Source organism: Quercus suber, unplaced genomic scaffold (genome assembly GCF_002906115.3).
Source record: "Quercus suber isolate HL8 unplaced genomic scaffold, Cork oak 2.0 scaffold_60, whole genome shotgun sequence".
Lineage (NCBI taxonomy): Eukaryota > Viridiplantae > Streptophyta > Magnoliopsida > Fagales > Fagaceae > Quercus > Quercus suber.
This window is the reverse complement of record NW_027069525.1, coordinates 289,998-311,594: the sequence shown is the minus strand read 5'-3', so window position 1 is coordinate 311,594 and position 21,597 is coordinate 289,998. Positions and strand designations below refer to the sequence as shown.

Here is a 21,597-nt window from a genome sequence, read left to right as displayed (position 1 = left end):
CCAAATACAATTTAGCAGCAATTCCTCTACTCGTGTCGTATGTGTTGGGAAAGTAATTTAAAGTATTTAACACACGTGCACTCTATCCGAGTGCACAACACGCACACGTCATGTATTTTATTTTTGACCTAGCTGGGCTAGGGTTCTTTCTTCCACAGAATTGGATTATCAACAGTCCTCTTAAAATTTTGAATGAATAAACTAAATTAGAACTCTGGTTCTTCTTATGAGCTACCTAAATCATATTTAACCATATATAAGAGTAATATCCCATTGATTTAGTTACATAACAATCTTTTCGTGTAAGTCTGTATACATAAGAGGCCTTTTTTCTTCTTCTACGTGCTACATCTTGTTTTCATATTATTTATACAAACCGTCCCTCTGGCGTGCACATCAAACAACTTGTTAAAAAGGTTAGTATATTTCTTGATTTATTCCTCCCTTACTGTTATGATTACTCATTCGTTTTTCTTGATAAAGTTTTTATTTTTTTTGTATTTTTGTAAAGATTTCTTTCGTTTTTCATAAAGTTTTGTACTTCGTTAAAAATACAAACAAGTCGGTGCATAATTTTTCTTGATAAAGTTTTATTTATTTATATATTTGTTAAGAATACAAACAAGTTGTGTGTGTTGCATAATAGATTGATTTCAAGTTTGAATTTTTTAAGATGCAAAGGAATAACAATGGAGCACAAGCAGCAAATCCAGCATGTGCTGCTTGCAAACATCAAAGGAAGAAGTGCACGGAGTCGTGCATATTGGCGCCTTATTTTCCTGCAAACAGAAGTAGGGAATTTCAAGCGGTGCATAAAGTGTTTGGTGTTAGCAACGTGACAAGAATCCTCAAAAATCTCAGGGAGGAAGACCGGGAAGAAGCAGTGGAATCGTTGGTGTGGGAAGCTTGTTGTAGACAAAAAGATCCAGTTTTGGGTTCTTATGGAGAGTATACAAGAATTTTTAATGAACTTAAGAATTACAAAAGCCAAAGCCAAAAAGAAAATCAGGTGATGCAATTACCTGGAGGAGGAGGTATAGGGTATAAAGTTGTTGAGCCGAATTTGATGGAATGGAGTGGGACTAATGGGATACACGATAAAAGGATGGCTAATGGTGGAGAAGTTGTTGGTAACACATTGAATTACAACAACCTTGGGAATGGTATAGTTGATTCTAACCTATATGGTTATTCTCTAGATTACGAAGATAAAGTAATTAGACAAGAAACTGTTGCTTCAGGAGGTGTTCCATTGCAGCAGAACTCGAGCTATGGATTTAACCACCAGCAATACTATCATCCAGGTAATTACTTAAATCTCAGTTTTTCTTATTTAGAAATAAGATGTAATAACTTGTTAATAACTAACTTGTTAAGCCCTTCGAGCTTCCCGGTTTGTAGAAAGGGGTTTCAAAGCTTGTAGTTTAGGGATACACAGGTTTTGGGAACCCTATACAAGGGGCGCATTGGCTTTCCCTGATAAAGAGGCTAGCTTCTTCAAGCGGAGCTTTCTGCTTTTCTTTTTGATAGCTAGCGTGCAATGGATAGGGGCTCATTTCTTCAAGCGAAGCTTGCTACTTTTCACTTTCATTTTGGAGTAGGTGCTTGATGCTCGTCTACTATAGTATAGGAAAAAGCTTCTCTTTGATAGATCCCCTTCCTTTTCGGTTTCACTAAATCAGTATAGTATTCCTAAATGCATTCATTCTTTTCATTGAAAGATGATCACGAAGAGAGACATGTACGTGGTGGATAAACTAGTTTGCTTAATTCTACCTTTTCTATGTTTTTCTTCTCTTTGAATTGGTATCTTTACTTAGGTTGTGAACTATATAAAAATACTATAATTTTCTTATTTAGAAGCGTGATCTAATAACTTCTTAGACAATTAGCTCTTTTCTTATCTTTACTTGGGAACTACCCTTAAAAGTGAAGTAGTTATTTGGGAATGAACCTACGTGAACTAGTTAATTTTAGAGTTTTAAAAATTTTATGTGACTAATTCATGTATTCTATATTTTGGCAGCAGGACGCAGGGCTGACGTAACACATTTTGGGAATGGTTCAACACATTTTGGAGCTTAATATGATAATTTAAAGTGAGTTATTTAAGGCAACAATTTAAAGTGAGATAATTAGTTTCTTCCAATATTCTAGTCTTCTAAACAACTCTTGGTTGTTTGTGTGTTATTATATGTTAAATATCTTTCAAACAGTTCTTTGTTGTTTGTGTGTTATTATACCTTAAATGCCTTTTGATGTAAAATATGGTCACATTGCTAAAAAGAATATAATATAATTAATATATATATATATATNATATATATATATATATTACATGCACTAAAATGAGTTAGGAAATTAAGGCCTTCTCAATAGGTGTTTCACATCACATTGAGATTGCTGAGGATAAACATCTTCACAGTTTAAACCAATAGGTAATAGTAGTAATGCTATGGTTTAGGGGGTATTTTTATCATTTAGTGATTCTAGGGATTTTTTTTTTTTCATTTTAATCACTCCTAAGGTATTTTGTAATTTTGGGGGACTAGGGGTATATTATTCATTTTGAAATTTTAAAAATATTTCTCTAGTTATGAACATTCATGGGATATTTTGGTCAATTTTAGTTCTAAGGTTTTTGTGTTATTATGAGTATTTTAGGGGTATTTTGATCATTAGGGTGTTAGTTTTCTACATAGGAGTATAAAAAAACAAAAGGATTAAACTTTGTGGTTTTGTATTTAGAAAACACTTATAGAAGCACAAAAAAAGAAAAAAAAAAAGTATATTGTAGCAATTGGGAAACCGCTACAAAAAAAAGTATATTATAGCAGTTACAAAAAAACTGCTGCTACAAAGAGACTTGTAGTAGTATTTGAAAATCTACTACAATAAACCTTCCCTAGTAGCACTTTTTGTGTATATATGTGTGTGTGTGTGTGTGTGTGTGTGTGTGTGTGCGCGCGCGCGCGCGCGAGCACGCATGTGGGGGGAGGGGGGGTCTATGTGATTAGAAAGATTACTAATAGAATAAATATGTTTATTTTGTTATATTAATTATCTTAAGCATAATGAAATTTTAATATTATTTTTCTAAGATTTATACGAGAAACAATTGAATTTTTTTATATATATGTAAGAAATAATTGATTTGAAATATAGAATTCTTACTCAAATTAAGTTGTTTTTGCAACAATTGAAACAATGTCCAACAAAAAAGAAAAAAAATAAATTTAGTTACACACAATCAAGAATGTAAAAATAATAATAATAATAATTGAAGGATATTTGCAATTTTTTTTTAGTAAGCATGAAACATGTCTGTCTATATTAGCACTATATCATGCAATTTTTAATTTGTAAACACACACATATATAGTATAATCAAATCACTACAATATTCTTATTGTCTTCTATTTTGTCTAAAAAATAACTAAATATTACAATTTTTTACAGGAATAATTTTTTTTATACATTGATTATTGGGGTGGGGGATTTGAACATTGGATATCTCTATTGGAAATGTGCCAACCAGTTAAGCTATAAGATTCTTAGCTAAAATTATTGAAATATTGAAGAAAATTAGTAATAAGTTTCCCCGTCTAAAGAATCTATAGCAGTAGTTACATAACCACTGGTATAAATAATTAATTCTAAAAGAAAGGGTTGTGTGTATTAACAGTTTTAATTCTCTAACAACAGTTCTATGAACTGTAGCTAAAGATAATTTCTATACCAGCGATTCCTAGGAACCATTGCTATAACCTATAGTGACGAAAACTTAACCGCGGTTATTCAAGTTGCAGTAGCGATTTAGAAAACTGCTGGCATAGGCCTATCTAACTTTTAGCAACAGTTTTTAATAGTTTTAGTATTTGGTTATAACCGCCGCTAAAAAACAAGTTTTTGGTTGTGATTTGTCTTCTTTCTCTTTTTGGCTTTGGCCTTCAATACAGTATTATATTTCGCTTTGATTTTAACACTACAATCATTTCAAATTAAATGGTTTTTGTTCTTAAACCTTTTCAGTCATTTTTATTTTGTAATTTGTAAATTTAGAAATTTTATATTGGATTATATATTTTGTATAATGTTGTTAGATCTATATTTAACTGTTTAGGTGGCAATCTTTGAACAAAAACTTTAGTCTTGTTTGTTAAATAGCTCTATTTCAAGTTCCAAGACTAACTCCAAAACAGCTCAAGATAGGGAAGTGTCTAACTTCTTGACACCTGCTTGAAACTTCCTTGATCAATTGAAATCTTCTCAATTGCTTGTTCTGTCAGGTTCATTAAGTCAACTTATCACTTGGAATTACATGCCTGGTTATAAAATGGGTGATTAGAAGTTGACAAATTAGAAGAAGAGAAGCTTTCACGTATACCTAGATGTTTTTGTACCTTCTCTCTCAAATTCGCACACCAGAGTTTCTAAATTAGATTTGAAGATCAATTTGCTGCTGTATTGTGATTTAGCTAAAGTCATGGTAATTATACCATCAAGGTTGTTGTGAAATCTTCAAGGTGGCCCTTGAAGTATAGCAAAAAGTTTGTTACAGCAAAATCCAAAGTAGAAGAGTCCAAATAGGTTAGAGCTGCATGTGTTTACTTGAGTAAATTATTATTGGAGGTAGCAACTAAAAATTAGTTTTAATTTCAATTGTAAAGACTTCGATTTTACTTAATGGATTTTTGCATAGGGGTTGGTGGCTAAACCCTAGGTGTGGTTTTTCCTTTGGTGGTTACCATTGGCTTTTCACATCATACACAAATCATGTTATATATATATATATATATTTCTGTAATTTTATTATTGTGATTTGTTGCATTTATATGATTAAAATTGAACTGAATTCATTCTCATAATTGTTTAATTAATTAATCCAACTTGGTTAAATTTCGTTGAAATTGAGAATGGTGTCTAAACTTTAACCTAACAATTGGTACCAAAGCAAGATTCTTGAGTAAGATCCTTGACCTCCATTGTCATGGATGAAATTAAGTATCTTGATGTGCATGGCCATAATGAATTGGGTAAAGATGATGACCTTCAATAAGCCTATATAAAAAATGTATTAAATATGCTAAAAAGGCTAAAAGATTGGAGAGTAAATTTGATTAATTCAACAAGTTAGTCGGAAATTATAAGAAAATTGTTGAAAAATCTTATGCCAACCAAATATTGTCATAGGATTGGAGATTTGAAATCACATTGCAAGTTGAAATTTACTCTAGACTCCTAGTCTATATAAGAAAATTGTTGGAAATAAAAAATAAAAAATAAAAAATTTAACCTTGCCGGTTGCCAACCAGACCTTTACTTAGTCTTTACTAACAACTAAAAATGGCTTCATTGAACTGCACCTCAAGCCAATTGTAGCACATGCCTTCTAGACTTTTAGTCTAAATATACTTCGCTTTGAAAATCTTCTGTATAAGATGCTCTAGTTAATTTGGTCTCTACTCTCTTGCTTGACTTGTAAGTTCCAATCATATACTACCTCGCTTTGTGTCATTGTGCGTGTGAGAGAGAGAGAGAGAGAGAGAGAGAGAGAGAGAGTTCAGGCCATTCTTTCTCTAGTGATTTCTCTCGTCTGTGCACAGTACATGCATGTAGCGTATCTAATTGTAATCAAGTGGAACATCTTTTGGTATTTGTAGTTGATAAATTACTAATTATTACAAAAGATTAACCTGTTAAGAATGGTGAATGAAGTGACTAATGAGACCATCTTAATCTGCTTCATCATCCATTCATAGAGAGAAATTAATGAATACTTTGCAAGAATTGGTTTCCTTGGAGACCTGCCAGTACTGGATGACAAAGGACAAACTACTATCACGGCCTCACCATTGGGTATGGGTCTCACCGAAAAGCCATTGAAGTATCAGGTTCAAATGTTCAATGGTATCCCCCATTAAGGGAGCCAATGAATTTTGGAACATGGCATGATAACTTGGATGGGGGACAGGTTAATTAGACTTCAGTCATATCTACAAACACTCATAGCACTAAATTACACACTCTATTCATTGTCATGTCAAAAAAGTGGGGTAACACAAGTGAATATTACCTCCTTTTACAACAATTTACCCTGATTATTAATGATGTGCCTAAAAATTTACCACTTTGTGAGTGGGCCTAAATTTGGCAAATACAATTCACAATTTGAAGTTCTTGGAATGGTCGGCCAATTGTTTCATGCTAGTGCCAAAAGTAGCGTCAGCAACGGGTTTATAGGATGATATAATTGATACAATTATTACACGGATGGACTAGCCTCCCATGCGAAATTTAGTCAGCTCTTCTTGATAGCATTGTCATTAATTGACGAGGTAGACAAGTACTGACGAAACTATCAAGCCTTCCCATGAGGACGAGACCTTCGATACGGACGAGAATACCCTCAGGATAGACAACGTGGAAGGCAACATTACTGACGAAGACACCCATTCCATTTAATGCAATCAACTAAACGGTTACACTTCCAACTGTATGAACCGTTTGAAGACATTGATGTCTCATAACACAGCCCCAAGACGTTACCCAATGGAGCATTAAGACCTCCATAACTCCTCCAACGGCTAGAGACCATGAGGGCATATATAAAGCCCATACACTCCCACGAAGAGGGGTGAGACAAGTAAGAAAGGAGATTGTTTATTTGCTTTTCTGTTCATCTTATATTGCTTTTCTTTTAAGAGAGTTTCATATTCTGACTTTGACATCGGAGGCGTTGTGGTAGGCACCACACTGGTGACCATCTTCAAAGGCTGAAGAATCATCTCCGTCCGACGAACAGTACTGACGAGTTCACACCCATCAGTTTGGCGCCGTCTGTGGGAAACGACATTTTCGTGTTCAAACTCGAAATAGTGGTTCCTTATTCTTATTCTTTTTAGGATGGAGTCCAATCAAGATTCTGCAGCCCTAGCTCAGCAAGTTCAGGCCCTTGCAGCCACAGTTGAAGAACTGACTAGGCAAAACCAAGAAATGAGGCTACGGCTTCAGCAGGAGGAAAATCGTTCGAAGGGAAATCGGGAAGATGAGGGGGATAGCAACAAAAGAAGTGACCATCAAAGGCTAAACACTCCCGTCGAGCAAAATTCAGACATTCTTTGGGAGATGAGGAGGGAGATGGACGAACTAAGGAATTCCATCAAAGAAAAAACGGAGCGAAGCGTGGATCGGATGGTCCGGGCAACGGATTCGCCATTCACAACAGCGGTCCTCGACTGTCCAGTGCCGTCAAAATTTCGGTTACCTCAGCTCGAGCCATTCGATGGGCTGAAGGACCCCCAAGATCACCTAAACACCTTCAAGACGACCCTGGGACTTCAGCAGCCCCCAGATGAAATATTGTGTCGTTCCTTCCCAACTACACTCAGGGGAGCTGCCCGAGAATGGTTCACAAAGTTGTCAACATCGTCCATCGATACGTTCGAGCAGTTGAGCAACGCCTTCCTACGTCACTTTATTGGAGGACAACGACCAAAGAGGACCGCTGACCACTTGCTTACCATCAGGCAGGGAGAGAAGGAAACCCTGAGGTCGTATGTAAAACGTTTCACGAGGGAGACACTGGAGGTAGACGAAGCCAACGATATGGTGCAACTGACGACCTTCAAGGCAAGGTTGAGGTCCAGGGATCTCGTCAGCTCACTCACGAAGAACCCCCCAAAGACGATGGCTGAAATGCTCCTCAAGGCACAGAAGTACATGAACGATGAGGATGCGTTGGCTGCTATCAAGGATGGGGACAGACCAAGGGACAAAGGAAGAAAAGAAGTCAATCGTAGAGGACAAAAGCGGGACCGACCAGAGCGTCGAATCAATGACGGAGTCAGAAGGAAAGATGATAAAAATCCACGAACGGTAAAATTCACCCCTCTCGTTATGCCTGTTGACAAAATTTTAGCGCAGATTAAAGACGAGCACTACCTTAAGTGGCCACGACCACTGCACTCATCTCCTAATGTCCGCGACAAGAGTAAGTACTGCCGATTTCACAAAGATCATGGCCATTACACCGAAGATTGTAGGGATCTCAAAGAGCAGATAGAAGAATTGATACGAAGGGGAAAGCTGCAGAAATTCATGAAGAAGGGGGAACACAATAAATTCTGAGATGAAAACAAAGGCCAACATGGGTCCTCATCCAGGAACGACGACCGTCAATCACAACCTCCTCAAAATGTGGTCGGGGAGATATAGACGATCGCAGGAGGGCCTACCATCGGGGGCTCATTCAAGTCACTCAAGAAAACACATCAACGACAAGTGAATAATGTCCATATAACACCCCTGCCAAAGCACAGATGAACTGATCAGGATATGACCTTCAACAAGAGTGACTCCAGAGGAGTGAAACAGCCTCACAATGACCCATTGGTCATAATGCTCACCATAGAAGGGTTCAACACCAAAAGGATCCTCGTGGACAACAGCAGCTCTGCCGATATCATTTACTTTTCCGCATTCCAACAATTGAAGCTGGATCCTAGAAGACTTCGTCCATTCGATTCTCCATTCGTCAGTTTCAGTGGGTGACAGGGTGTATCCCAGAGGTATAGTGACGCTGACAATAACAGTGGGAATGTACCCAAAGCAGTTGACTCGTCAGATAGACTTTTTGGTAGTAGACTGTCCCTCATCCTATAATGTTATCATCGGAAGGCCAGCACTCAACAAGTGGAAGGCGTCCACATCCACCTACTGCTTGAAGGTGAAATTTCCAACGGAAGATGGTGTTGGTGAAGTTAAAGGAGACCAAGTTCTAGCTTGAGAATGCTATCAAGCTGTTTAGCAGCTAAGGAGAACCACACGTGGATAGTAGAAGAAAAAGAGGAAGAAAAGGTGGAAGCACTGGAAGTAGTGGAGTTGATCGAAGGGGAAATGACGAAAACAACCAGAATAGGGACGACCTTAAGTCCTGAGATGAGAACGAGGCTCATTCAATTTCTCAGGGAGAACTTGGACGTCTTTGCCTGGAGCCATGACGACATGCCAGGCATATCTCCAGAAGTTATTCAACACAGGTTGAATGTGGACCCAGAGAGAAAACCCATCAAGCAGAGATGAAGAACCTTTGCACCCGAAAGAGACCAAGCAATTGCTGACGAGGTGAGTAAACTCTTGACTGCAAGCTTTATCAGGGAGGTGTACTATCCAGACTGGCTAGCAAACGTCGTCCTAGTAAAGAAAGCAAATGGAAAATGGAGAATGTGCGTGGACTTCACGGACCTGAACAAGGCCTGCCCGAAGGACAGTTTCCCTCTTCCCAAAATAGACCAGCTAGTAGACTCTACAGCCGGGCACAAGCTGTTGACATTCATGGATGCATTCTCAGGGTACAACCAAATAAAAATGACTGACGAGGATCAGGATAAAACCGCCTTCATCACCAGTCAGGGGCTCTACTGCTATAAGGTAATGCCCTTTGGACTGAAGAACGCAGGAGCGACTTATCAGAGGTTGGTGAATAGAATGTTCGTCAAGCAGATAGGCAAGAATATGGAAGTGTACGTCGACGATATGCTCGTCAAGAGCAAGGAAGAACTCGCGCATCTGGACGACCTTAAGGAGACATTCGATACCCTCAAGCAATATCAAATGAAGCTAAACCCTGGTAAGTGTGTTTTTGGTGTCGCCTCCGAAAAATTCCTCGGATTCATGGTGTCTCAGAGAGGAATAGAAGAAAATCCTGAGAAGGTGCAAGCCATACTCAATATGGCATCACCTAAGACCGTCAAGGAAGTCCAGAAGCTCACAGGCCAGATTGCAGCTTTTAACAGATTCGTGTCTAGAGCAACGAACAAATGCTTACCATTCTTTAAGACCCTGAAGCAAGCCTTTGAATGGACAGACAAATGTGAAGCAGCCTTCCAAGAGCTCAAGCGATACCTTAGCAATCCACCACTCCTAAGCCCGTCCAAAGAAGGTAAAAACTTGTACTTATACTTGGCAGTTTCATCTACCGCCGTCAGTGCAGCCTTAATACGAGAAGAAGATAGGAAACAGCTCCCAGTCTACTACTTCAGCCAAGCTTTCCAAGGAGCTGAATCCAGGTACCCAAAGATCGAGAAAATCACGTTTGCATTGATAGTGGCCTCGCGCAAGCTCAGGCAATACTTCCAGGCAAACCCAATCTTAGTGATGACGAACCAACCCATCAAGAAGTCTATGAACAAACCCGAAGCAGCCGGGAGGATGGTCCAGTGGGCAATTGAACTCAGCCAATTCGACGTGGAGTACCATCCCAGGACGGCCATCAAAGCACAAGCTCTGGTTGACTTCATCGCCGAGTTTACCCATCCAGACGAGCCGAGCCTTGCCAACAAGGACGAGACATGGGTGATGCAGACCGAAGGCTCGTCAGCCCAAAAAAGAGGGGGAGTAGGGGTCGTCATAACCACTCCTGACGGAGAAACATTAAAATATGGAGTCCAGCTAAAATTTCCAGCCACCAATAACGAAGCTAAGTACGAAGGAATTCTGACAGGTTTAAGGCTCGGAAAAGAGCTTGGGGCCAGGAACCTGCTAGTCCAGAACGACTCAAAGCTAATAATTGGGCAGATCAGAGGAGAATACGAAGCAAAAGAAGAAAGAATGCAGAAATACCTCAGGTTAAGGAAACGCTTGACTCAAGAGTTCGAAAAAGTGGAGTTCATCCAAATTTCAAGAAGCCAAAATATGGCTGCAGACGAAGTTTCAAAGATAGCCTCGTCGGAAGAGACAGAATCAAGGATAGACTTGATGATGGAGATACAGAGAAACCCCAGCATAGAAGAAATTTCAACATTCGCAGTCGAGGGCACAAGTAGCTGGATGACACCCATCATGTCCTTCCTCCAGGATGGCCACCTACCCCAAAGCGCAGATAAAGCTAGGAAGATCAAGAAGAGATCCGCCAGATTCACAATTTTCAATGATACCTTATACAAAAGAGGTTTCTCCATACCCTACTTGAGGTGCGTTGACGAAGGAGAGGCCGAATACGTCCTGAAAAAGGTCCATGAGGGGATCTACGAAGATCATGCAGGCCCAAAATCCCTGGTAAGAAAAATTATGCGAGCAGGTTACTTCTGGCCAACCATGCAAGATGACGTAACAAGGTTCGTCAAGAAATGTGACAAATGTCAAAAGTTCGGGAACATTCAACGGCTCCCATCAGAAAAGCTGACGACGATAACATCTCCATGGCCATTCGCACAATGGGGAATCGACATCGTTGGCCCACTGCCTCAAGGCAAAGGTCAGGTAAAATTCTTACTAGTTGCTATTGATTATTTCACTAAATGGGTTGAAGGAGATGCATTGGCTACCATCACCGAGGCCAGAATCCAGGGGTTCGTGTGGAAGAATATAGTTTGCAGGTTCGGGATCCCACGGACGATCATATCAGACAACGGACGACAGTTCGATAACTAGAGTTTCAAGGACTTCTGCTTGGGCTTGGGCATCAAGAACCAGTTCTCGTCACCAGGCCACCTACAGGTGAATGGACAGACGGAAGTAATGAACCGCACGTTGCTCAAGATCATAAAGACCAAACTGGATGACGCGAAAAGTGCCTGGCCAGAAGAATTGCCCAACGTCTTGTGGGCCTACAAAACCACAGCTAGGATCCCAACTGGAGAGACCCCCTTCAGACTTACCTACGGTACGGAAGCAGTGATCCCTATCGAGGTAGGAATAACCAGCACCAGACGAGAAGCTTTCAATAAAGAAGACAATGATGACCTACTGCGAGTTGACCTAGATTGCCTTGACGAAGTACGAGACAAAGCCTTCAGCAAGATGACGGAATACCAGAAAAAAATGACAGACTACTACAACAGAAGGGTGAAGCTCAAGAGACTCAACATAGGGGACCTCGTCCTGCGCAAAGTAATCCAGGCAACCAAAGACCCGACTCAAGGAAAGCTCGGCCCCACGTGGGAGGGGCCATACAAAGTCATTCACTACTCCAGACAAGGCAGCTACCACCTGGAGACCCTAGACGGACAAAGGCTCCTAAGACCATGGAACATTGAACACTTGAAGAAATACCATTAGTAGATGTAATGGAAAGACGTATTCGTCATTTACGATCAATAAATGAATTATTCAGCCAATATTTGTGTATAAACATGCATGGAGAAACTAACGAAAGCCAAAAATGGCTAAGTAACAAGATTCCGCTTAGACGGATGTAAGTTACTGACGAATTTCACTAAGTGATTAAAAAGCCAAAAACGGCTAAGTAACAAAATTCCGCCTAGTCGGATGTAAGTTACTGACGAAGACCATTAAGTGATTAAAAAGCCAAAAACGGCTAAGTAACAAGATTCCGCCTAGACGGATGTAAGTTACTGACGAAGACCACTAAGTGATTAAAAAGCCAAAAACGGCTCAGTAACAAGATTCCGCCTAGATGGATGTAAGTTACTGACGAAGATCACTTACTGATTAAAAAGCCAAAAACGGCTAAGTAACAAACTTCCGCCTAGACGGATGTAAGTTACCGACGAAGATCACTAAAAAGCCAAAAATGGCTAAGTGATAAAGTCCCGCCTAGACGGATACAAGATTACTAACATGCATCAAACAAAAAGAAGAGGGACGTGCAATCACGAATACAAGTAAGTGCCAAAGAAATAAAATTAAAAGCCAGAGGCTAGCAGGCCAATTGCCACTGTTTCTACAACTAAAAGCCCATAAACGCTGGGCTAAAAATGCTGTCCTCAAAATAAATGAAATTGTTCAGCAAATAGATTTACAAAAAAAAAAAAAAAAAAAAAAAAAAAAGGGCCCAAAACATGACGGGCACCACAAAAGAAACAAATTTTTTCTGCTAAGTGTTAAACTCGTCCAGATGCGTCGCCGGCAGGGGCATCCTCGGTACGAGCGGTGTCATCAAGAGCGTCAGCTGGAGCCTCAGTCTCGGTGGCAGACGATTGAACAGCCTCGTCAGCTGCCATTTCTTGATCCACCTCTTCCAAATCAAGCGCCTCCATGTTTACTTCGGAAGGGTGCTTGACGAGGTATCTCCTCAGAAGCTCGAAACCCTTGAAATACCAACTGAAGAGCACGGTGTTGTACTCGTCAGTGGTCTAGAAGGCTGCTACTGATCTAGCTGCAATGGTCTTAAGGCTCTCCTTGGCTGCTACAATCTGCTCGTCCTTCTCAATGTTCAGCTGACGCTCCACCCTAAGATCGTCTATAAGTTTCTTTGCTTGCTCTCTCAAGGTATTCGCCATCCCCATGGATTCGATAAGATCCTTCTTCAAGCCTGAATTTTCCGCCTCCAACGCCTCCACCCTAGAAGTCAAAGACGCCACCTTTGCCTCCTGAGTAAGATACTCAGAAGAAAGATGGAGACTCTCCCCCAGCACCTAAAAGAGAGTTAGAGGCATTCAAAAAAAAAAAATCGAGGAAGAAGTACCTGAATGATCTTATGGACGTGGCCAGCAGCTACCCCACTGAGGGGGACACCGGACAAGGCCTTTAAATCGGCAGCCGTTACTACCTCATGGGCTCGATCCACGGCCATTTTCTCGTCATTCCAGATGGTAGATGGACGAGAGTCAGCCTTCTCCTTCTCTTTCCCTTTTTCAGAAAGACGTGGCCTTTTCGAGACGGGAGTGCCACCTATCTCTTCTAGTGACACAGTTGGAGAAGCTGTCCTCGTCGTCTCCCCCACGGAGACGATTGGGAGGACGGAAGCAGTTGGAGCAACGGGAGTGCCCCTCCCAGTAACACGCACTGTCTTCTTACTGAGGTTAGACAGTGGCTCGTCTTTTTTCGACCTCATTTTGGCATAAAGGTCCTTGTTAAACTTCGCCGTCATCTCTGCTAGAAAAGAGCAACATAAAAAATAAAATTAAAATAAAAATAAATAAATAAAAAAAAATGCTGACGGATTCAACACTTACTTTTTTTTCCTTCGATTTCGATGTTTTGCAAAACGAAAGAGGAAGGATCTGGACCAAGATTGTAAAAGGCTAACGTCCTCGGGTCTACCAAGTCGTCCTAGTTTTCAATTGTCTGGGCATATTCAATTGCCTGCTCAACGCGTTCCTTATACCTGCTCTTGAGCTTAGGCCGTCTCTTCACTGCAAAAAGGAGGATAACAAAAAATTGTAACGACCACAAGCAAATGAATACAACAAAACTAAAACGACAAGGAGGGAAACTGACGCACCTAAGGTTGGGGTTCCCCACCGATGAAGCAACCTCGGAATGTCACCCCATTCCTGACTGGAGGGAGTCTCAAAGTCATCCCCGGACACAAAGAAAAATCTTGACTTCCAATACCTGAAGGACGAAGGCAGCCCTCTAATAATCCTGGTCCTTCTCTCCCAAGGAACCAGCTCATAATACCCATACTCTTTTGATTCTTTTAAACGATAAAGATGGACGAGTTCACCCACCTTAATCATATCTCCATTAGCAGCCAACCATATCTCCATACAGTTGACTACTATTCTCCATGAATTAGGCATCAACTGCCCAGGGGCAATCCCAAAATGGCTCAGGAGTTCCATGAAGAAAGGGTGGACGGGGAATCTGAGCCCACAGGTAAAGGAAGCCTCATAAAAGCACACCTCACCCGGGAAGAAATGACAAGCCCTATCCTCGTCATTAGGTCGACGAACACGAACCCTTTCTGGAAACTGAAACCTATCTCTAAACCTACTCACCGTCTCGGCATCCAGACCACAAACCTCTTCAAGGGCATAGAAAGCCCTAACGACATGGGGAGAAGAGACAACTGTATCTCCCTCCACTGGATTGCCGCTAGACTACAACCCAGTCTCGAGATCACTGGATCTGACCTCAAACATAATGTTCTCCTTCCTCACCTGACCCTCAAACCAGTCAACTGATTGCCTAATTAAAGGCAACAATTCAGTCAATACCACACTAAGGCCACTACCCTCAAAGACAAAATTCCCAAAATCTGAGAAAGTGCCTAAAGCCCCACTTAAGCGTGCAAAAAGAAAAGAAACCGAGGGACAAACAACTCTAACCTCAGAGCTACCAAACATGAAAACCCAACAAAAACACAGAAAAGGAAAACAACCTAACTGAATCACAGGAAAATTAAAAACAAAAGGAAGCAGGAAAAGAGAAAATCAGGAACAGTACCACAGCAAAACCAAGAAAAGAAAAAATGAGAAGGAAAGAGAAACATACCTTAATCAATGGCGGATTGAGAGAGCTCTGCTTAACTAGCGTACCAACTTAAAAGAAAAGTAGCAGGAAAAAGCTAGAAGAAGAGTAATGGCTGAAATGTGAAGGAGAAAAACGAGGAGAGAAGAAAGTTAAAAAGAAAAGCTCGAAAAACGGAAAGGTCGGAAGGAAACCCAATAGTCTCATCACCTTGGGCATTAATTGCACCAATCAGCACGCGCCACGTAGGCCACGATCTGTGAAGCGCCGCCGCTTCGCACTTAATATGGAGCAGAACCCCAAGAGTCATTTACAACCTGTAACCCTTCATATTCTATGATCGTCATTAAAACGACGAACACAGAATCGGGGGGCAGATGACGAGGTAGACAAGTACTGACGAAACTATCAAGCCTTCCCATGAGGACGAGACCTTCGATACGGACGAGAATACCCTCAGGATAGACAACGTGGAAGGCAACACTACTAACGAGGACACCCATTCCATTTAATGCAATCAACTAAACGGTTACACTTCCAACTATACGAATCGTTTGAAGACATTGATGCCTCATAACACAGCCCCAAGACGTTACCCAATGAAGCATTAAGACCTCCATAACTCCTCCAACGGCTAGAGACCATGAGGGCATATATAAAGCCCATACACTCCCACGAAGAGGGGTGAGACAAGTAAGAAAGGAGATTGTTTATTTGCTTTTCTGTTCATCTTATATTGCTTTTCTTTTAAGAGAGTTTCATATTCTGACTTTGGCATCGGAGGCGTTGTGGCAGGCACCACACCGGTGACCATCTTCAAAGGCTGAAGAATCATCTCCGTCCGACGAACAGTACTGACGAGTTCACACCCATCATTAATTGTCCTTTTTAACATGGTCTGATTGGTTTTCTATCAAGATTGTAACTGCAAAATTAGCTCGGGAATGGCTGCAAATATGATTTCTAGATCATATATAGTTCTTCACTTGGGTATTGAAGTCTTCTAAGAAATGCTTGTAATATGTATTTTCTACTTGGAGAGTGCTCCCAAGCCAATCTCATTATAAAGTGACAGTTTTTTTGCGAAGAGCTTTATAGTTCAAATGACATTTTTTGATATTTTTAATAAAGATGTCTAAAGTTCAAATCCTCATTCCTCAACTATCCAATTACCCACAAATAAAAAAGAAGAAGAAGCAGATAGTTTAGTTTTTCCTTTATTAAAAAAGAAAAGAAAGAGCAATTGGTATGCTATTAATTGTGGAGCAAATTGTATTACGAGGTCATGCCCAAGCACCAAGTATATGTCAACATTGTAACAACCACAACTCAGATTAAGCTTTTCTCTTTCCTTCCCTTTTAAGTCTTATACAGGTTTAAAGGAAAAGAAACTTTATTTTAAAAAAATTCATTATACCTTTATATTTATTTAAGAATATAAACAGCCTAAAAAACTGTATTAGGTATTTTGGTGAATAATAATGAATAAATAAAAACTTTTATTAATTTGTTTTAAGTTAGCCGCACATGTATTTCGTGTCACTTGCAGTTGAAGTTAGAACGACTGATCACTCCAATACACCAAATTACCAAAGGAGGTCAAGATGCATAATTTTTTAGGAAAAAAAAAAATTAATTAGTGTATTTGTGTTGATAAATGTCATAAATATATGCTATCATATGGATTTTTTTTCCCTCCATATCTAGATCACATTACTTGGATAAGACATATTAACTTTAGTTCAGATGGACCCGTTTCAAAGATCTACATCAGAGCAAAGTGGTAAAAGATGTATGCTTACAAATGCTACAACCTCGTAATAACTAGCAAAAGCAGAAGAAATTATAAGGTCCTCATGTTAAACAAGTGATATGGTCTACCATTCCAGTAAAAGACTCTTATTTATTTAAAATTGTGGAGTTTTAAATAAAAACTGAATACTGGCTCAGTAATTTTAAATAGATAGGAGTTTTTTACTAGAATGCTGGACAAATAACGTGGTCTACCATGAGGACTGTATAATTTCTCTAAAAGCAGACTACAAGAGTTCATAAATATACCTATATATGGATAAAAGATCATACAATACACATGTTGTATTTTTTCCTACACCTACAATCAACTTGTTACATATGGAAATGCAACCACAACCGCTCAACAATTAATCAAACAATCTCTCTTTCTCGCTTGCTCATTTTGATGTTAGGTTGTTGTTAAATCCCATCACCGTACTTGATTGATGATTAGGGCAATTATACTTTATAAAATATATGTCGAGTATTTTATGAAGATATCTATATATATATATATATATATTAAAAAGTTAGCTTTAAAAGAAATGCTGGTGGTGGGTCATCAACGTGAACAAATTAATCTCACATCAACCAAGACCAACATATATCCCCTCCACTCACTAATAAATATTTCCTTAATTATGGTGAATCCCACATAAAGTTCCTATAGTCTTTAGGCTGTGATATTTTCACTGCTAACTGAATGGCTTCTTCATGCAATCAGAGTCAAATTTTGCCACCTGCATCTTTTTGGGATAGGAAGTCTAAAAGGGCATACTTATTAGGAATTGAAATGAAAGCCTAAATCACATTTTTCTCAAACTCATCATTGAGCTCTGCATGTTATACACATACATAAAAACACATAAAATTGTGTGACAAATGACGACTTCACATCATCACTTTTATAAAAAAAAATTGATTGATGTAGCATTTTCCTTAGGATTGATGCAAAGGTTTAGAATTTTTGTCATTATATTGGAAGAAAGCATGAAAATGTCACGCCTTGGCACTCATGAGTCATAACCTCCTTTATTTTTTTTAACATTTGGTTTGAGTACATTCTTTCCTTATACTATCCATCAAAATGTTTTTTACAGTTAAGCAATGTTTTATATTCTAAATATTCATCATTCAATCTCTCCCTTGTACAATACTTAACCAACTAACACTAGCACCAAACACCTCTTTTGTTGATCTTTAGCCTATGCTGCTTTGTCCTTCCCCTTAAAGGAACAGAAAGCCATTGGCAATCATGGTAAAGATAAAGATACACCACAAAAGTTGGTGCTGGGCTGTTTACCTTATTAAATGCCACTGTCCCCCCCTCCATTTCTATTCAAAATTCAAACTTATAAACCTCCCCCACTTCTAAGTGCCCTCCAATTCTATACCCTCCTTTGTTGCTTTCTATCTTATAGAAGTTTTTGAATTTTATAGAGAGAGAGAGAGAAAGAGAGAGAGAGAGAGAAAGAAAGAAATCTATGGGCTTCTACTAATGGAGCTAAAGAATTCAAGGAGGAGCTAGGCTTTGCTAGCAGTGTGAAGAAAAGGAATTGGACTTCAAACATGAGTACTGCAAGATTCATAAAGTGTGTCACAGTTGGTGATGGAGCTGTTGGAAAGACTTGCATGCTAATATCTTATACTAGCAATACCTTCCCCACAGTATGATCGATGATGTTTCATAACAATTTATACTTGCATTATACGTATCCATGTTTAATATGCTTGAATATATTAGGCTTACAGTCTTACTTTCGTAATTATGATGTACTCTTTGTTCAAATTCTTGTAGGATTATGTGCCTACCGTGTTCGACAACTTTAGTGCCAATGTGGTGGTTGATGGCAGCACAGTTAACCTTGGATTATGGGATACTGCAGGTAAGTAAAGTAATTGCTACTAAATTTCTCAGTTCTGTCTCAGAGGGTTCATAAACATTATACTTATAAATCGTATCATAAAGTGAAAAATGGGGGAAATAATAGGCCTCTAGTAACTTGAATTGAAATAGTTTTCTTTTTTGGCAACCAAAGACGCTATATTTAATAGTTTTGTTGAGATACAAAATCATGTAATACCTTTAACGTAGTTTGGTGAATACAGGACAGGAGGATTATAACAGGCTGAGGCCTTTGAGTTATAGAGGTGCAGATGTGTTCTTGTTGGCCTTCTCTCTCATCAGCAAAGCCAGCTATGAAAATATCTCTAAGAAGGTTTTTCATCAAAAACCCAACAATCTTTCTTCTCAATTTCTTAAATTCATTTATGCTTCACATTCTCAAGTCTGAAATATCTATTTCTTGGCTCCCAGTGGATTCCTGAGCTGAGGCATTACGCCCCTACTGTGCCGATAGTGCTTGTGGGAACCAAACTTGGTATGAATTACTTACACAACTAGGAATATATGAATCATCACTAGCCAATTGACCTTCTGATTTGCATAATAGCTGATTTAAAAGTAACCTATGTAACTTTGTTTGTAATTTGGTACAGATCTACGAGAAGACAAGCAGTATTTGATTAATCATCCCGGCGCTACACCAATTACAGCTGCTCAGGCAAGTCTCTACTGAGGGTGGACAAGAACCAAATACTAATGAAATGTTACAATTTCTCTTTCTAAAAAGTTAATATTGTCAATTTCATGGACTTCATGGTGAGATTATTCAATGTTGGTCAGGGTGAAGAACTCAAGAAGGCAATTGGTGCTGCTGTTTACATAGAGTGCAGCTCCAAGACTCAACAGGTTTGAACATTAACTTTGTGATCTACAATTTATGAAATATGAATACGTTTTGCCAGAGGCAATAAGGGTGTGTTACAAAATTAAAGTAGGATAGCCTTCAACTGCAAAAACGAGTCTAAGATTCTAATGGCTTATGTCTGATGCCACTTTATAAAGCAAACAAGAAATTGACTGTGTTATACTCTGCTTCAAGCTCCAAAAAATTCCCCACTTATCTTTTTATTTCCTTGAGTTTCCCTACTTCTTTTTTAGTGATTTCTTCAAGACCTGCACTTTTTCTAGGTGTACATCAAATTTTGATTCCTTGTTGTATTGAGGACAAGGTGCATCAACTCAATAAGTCTCCTAATAATTTTAAATTAAATTTTGCTAACTTGAGAACATGTACTTGAAATATGGATATTGAGGCGTACCTATACCAGTAACGCCCATTAAAGTTCTGTTTATAAAATAAAATTAGTACTGGTTATTGTAATTATGTATGACATTCTCACATGCTTAAGTCTTGTATAAGATACAAAATCAAATTCATACTAATAATATCAATATGTGAAGTTAACAGATTGAATAAGATACAAAAGATGTAAACTTAAATGCTAACTTTGAACAACTCATAAAAAAAACATTACAAAAAAAATTTACAGATTTTGGATGCGCCATTTTGATTGGCTACAAAAAACAAAATTTCTTCACAACCTTAGTTTTATCTTCTCTTACTTGGTGTTTTCATTCTTTTCTTTTCCTTGCTAACCCGTTGATTACAAGCCATTATTTGAAAAATTAGTCCAAAAATAGCATTATTTTGAGGTAAAAATACTCCTTTGCTTAATTTCTTGCACCTTTTGTAAACCACCCACTTTTCCCCGTCAAGATCCTTTGTTTACCTGAAATATTGCACACTTGTTTTCATTATTTTCTTTTCCTTATAAATACCCCCATGAAGTTACATTTACTTACATATTTGTATCACACTGGACACTTGTTCTAATCTTTCATGCTTATTTCTCTTCCACATCTATATTCAACTTGTAGCAATAATTTTTGCATTGATTTGGGAGTTCTGCTTCCCAAGTGCTTATCTAATTATGTCTTCCTTTCCTGTGATACTTCAGAATGTCAAGGCTGTGTTTGATGCTGCAATCAAGGTTGTCTTGCAGCCCCCTAAACCAAAGAAAAGGAGACGGAAGCCAAAGCCATGCACATTCCTCTAAATCAACTTCATGCGTCTTCCTTGTAACAGCCACAACCCTTGTCCTAGTCTTCCTCTCCTATATATATGCCGGTCTATTGAACCTACAATGTTCTGCAGTTCTCGCACTCTCTGTCTCTCTCTTATCTTGTTAGTTTATTTTCAATGTATCGTGTTCCTTTGCTTCAAATGGATTTTAGGCAAATACAAAAGTCTACAAATGTAATATTTGTGATCAAAACCAATTATGATAACATTATTGTAAATTGCTGCTCCATCTAAGCTTTTGCTAGAGACTGTAAGACCATGAGCTACATTCACATCATATGATTGAATGTAGGAAAAAATATCATACTTCCTTTCATGCTTTACATGCTCTATGGCCAATGCACCTTAGTCGGGTAGACATTCTGTTCTTAAATTGTATCTTTTTCAAACACAGTACTAATGCAAACTGCCAAATTTTTTTATAATACAATGTCAATGCTATGTGTTTTATCATGGTTGTTAGTTATTTTGGTTGAGGTTGATAAAAGTCACTTGTGCACAAGAAACTTAGGATCAACTTTGTACTCTCTTCTACAAAAGAGAAAGGGAGAGGGTTACACCTCTAGTGGAAGAAAAAAGAAAATAGTCACTAGAGGTTTTGTGACTTTTAATAAATGAATTGAGATGACCATCTCCTATTTCTTTATGGTGATTT

At 38.8% G+C, this 21,597-nt stretch overlaps 3 protein-coding genes across 3 annotated transcripts; all 3 read left to right on the top strand.

The window, feature by feature from the left end:
- The first annotated feature begins 673 nt into the window (after positions 1–673).
- On the top strand, positions 674–2,085 carry LOC112040064 (LOB domain-containing protein 12). Its single transcript, XM_024072962.2, has 2 exons — positions 674–1,304; positions 2,027–2,085. Exons 1-2 carry the CDS (start codon positions 674–676, stop codon positions 2,083–2,085), a joined length of 690 nt encoding a protein of 229 aa, XP_023928730.1.
- Positions 2,086–6,906: 4,821 nt separating this feature from the next.
- On the top strand, positions 6,907–8,130 carry LOC136067137 (uncharacterized). The gene has a single exon (XM_065772490.1). The coding sequence runs from the start codon at positions 6,907–6,909 to the stop codon at positions 8,128–8,130; it is 1,224 nt and encodes a 407-aa protein (XP_065628562.1).
- A 10,046-nt stretch (positions 8,131–18,176) lies between these two features.
- Positions 18,177–21,265, top strand: LOC112040065 (rac-like GTP-binding protein RAC2). Its single transcript, XM_024072963.2, has 7 exons — positions 18,177–18,621; positions 18,752–18,839; positions 19,063–19,172; positions 19,271–19,334; positions 19,453–19,517; positions 19,640–19,705; positions 20,818–21,265. Exons 1-7 carry the CDS (start codon positions 18,523–18,525, stop codon positions 20,914–20,916), a joined length of 591 nt encoding a protein of 196 aa, XP_023928731.1. The 5' UTR covers positions 18,177–18,522; the 3' UTR covers positions 20,917–21,265.
- Positions 21,266–21,597: the final 332 nt, after the last annotated feature.

Excerpts from the sequence above, each read along its gene's own strand:
- LOC112040064 (XM_024072962.2), top strand. The coding sequence starts at position 674 with ATGCAAAGGAATAACAATGGAGCACAAGCAGCAAATCCAGCATGTGCT. Across the intron at positions 1,305-2,026 it reads CCAGCAATACTATCATCCAG|CAGGACGCAGGGCTGACGTA; the intron begins GTAATTACTTAA and ends ATATTTTGGCAG.
- LOC136067137 (XM_065772490.1), top strand. The coding sequence starts at position 6,907 with ATGGAGTCCAATCAAGATTCTGCAGCCCTAGCTCAGCAAGTTCAGGCC.
- LOC112040065 (XM_024072963.2), top strand. The coding sequence starts at position 18,523 with ATGAGTACTGCAAGATTCATAAAGTGTGTCACAGTTGGTGATGGAGCT. Across the intron at positions 18,622-18,751 it reads CTAGCAATACCTTCCCCACA|GATTATGTGCCTACCGTGTT; the intron begins GTATGATCGATG and ends AAATTCTTGTAG. Across the intron at positions 19,173-19,270 it reads ATGAAAATATCTCTAAGAAG|TGGATTCCTGAGCTGAGGCA; the intron begins GTTTTTCATCAA and ends CTTGGCTCCCAG.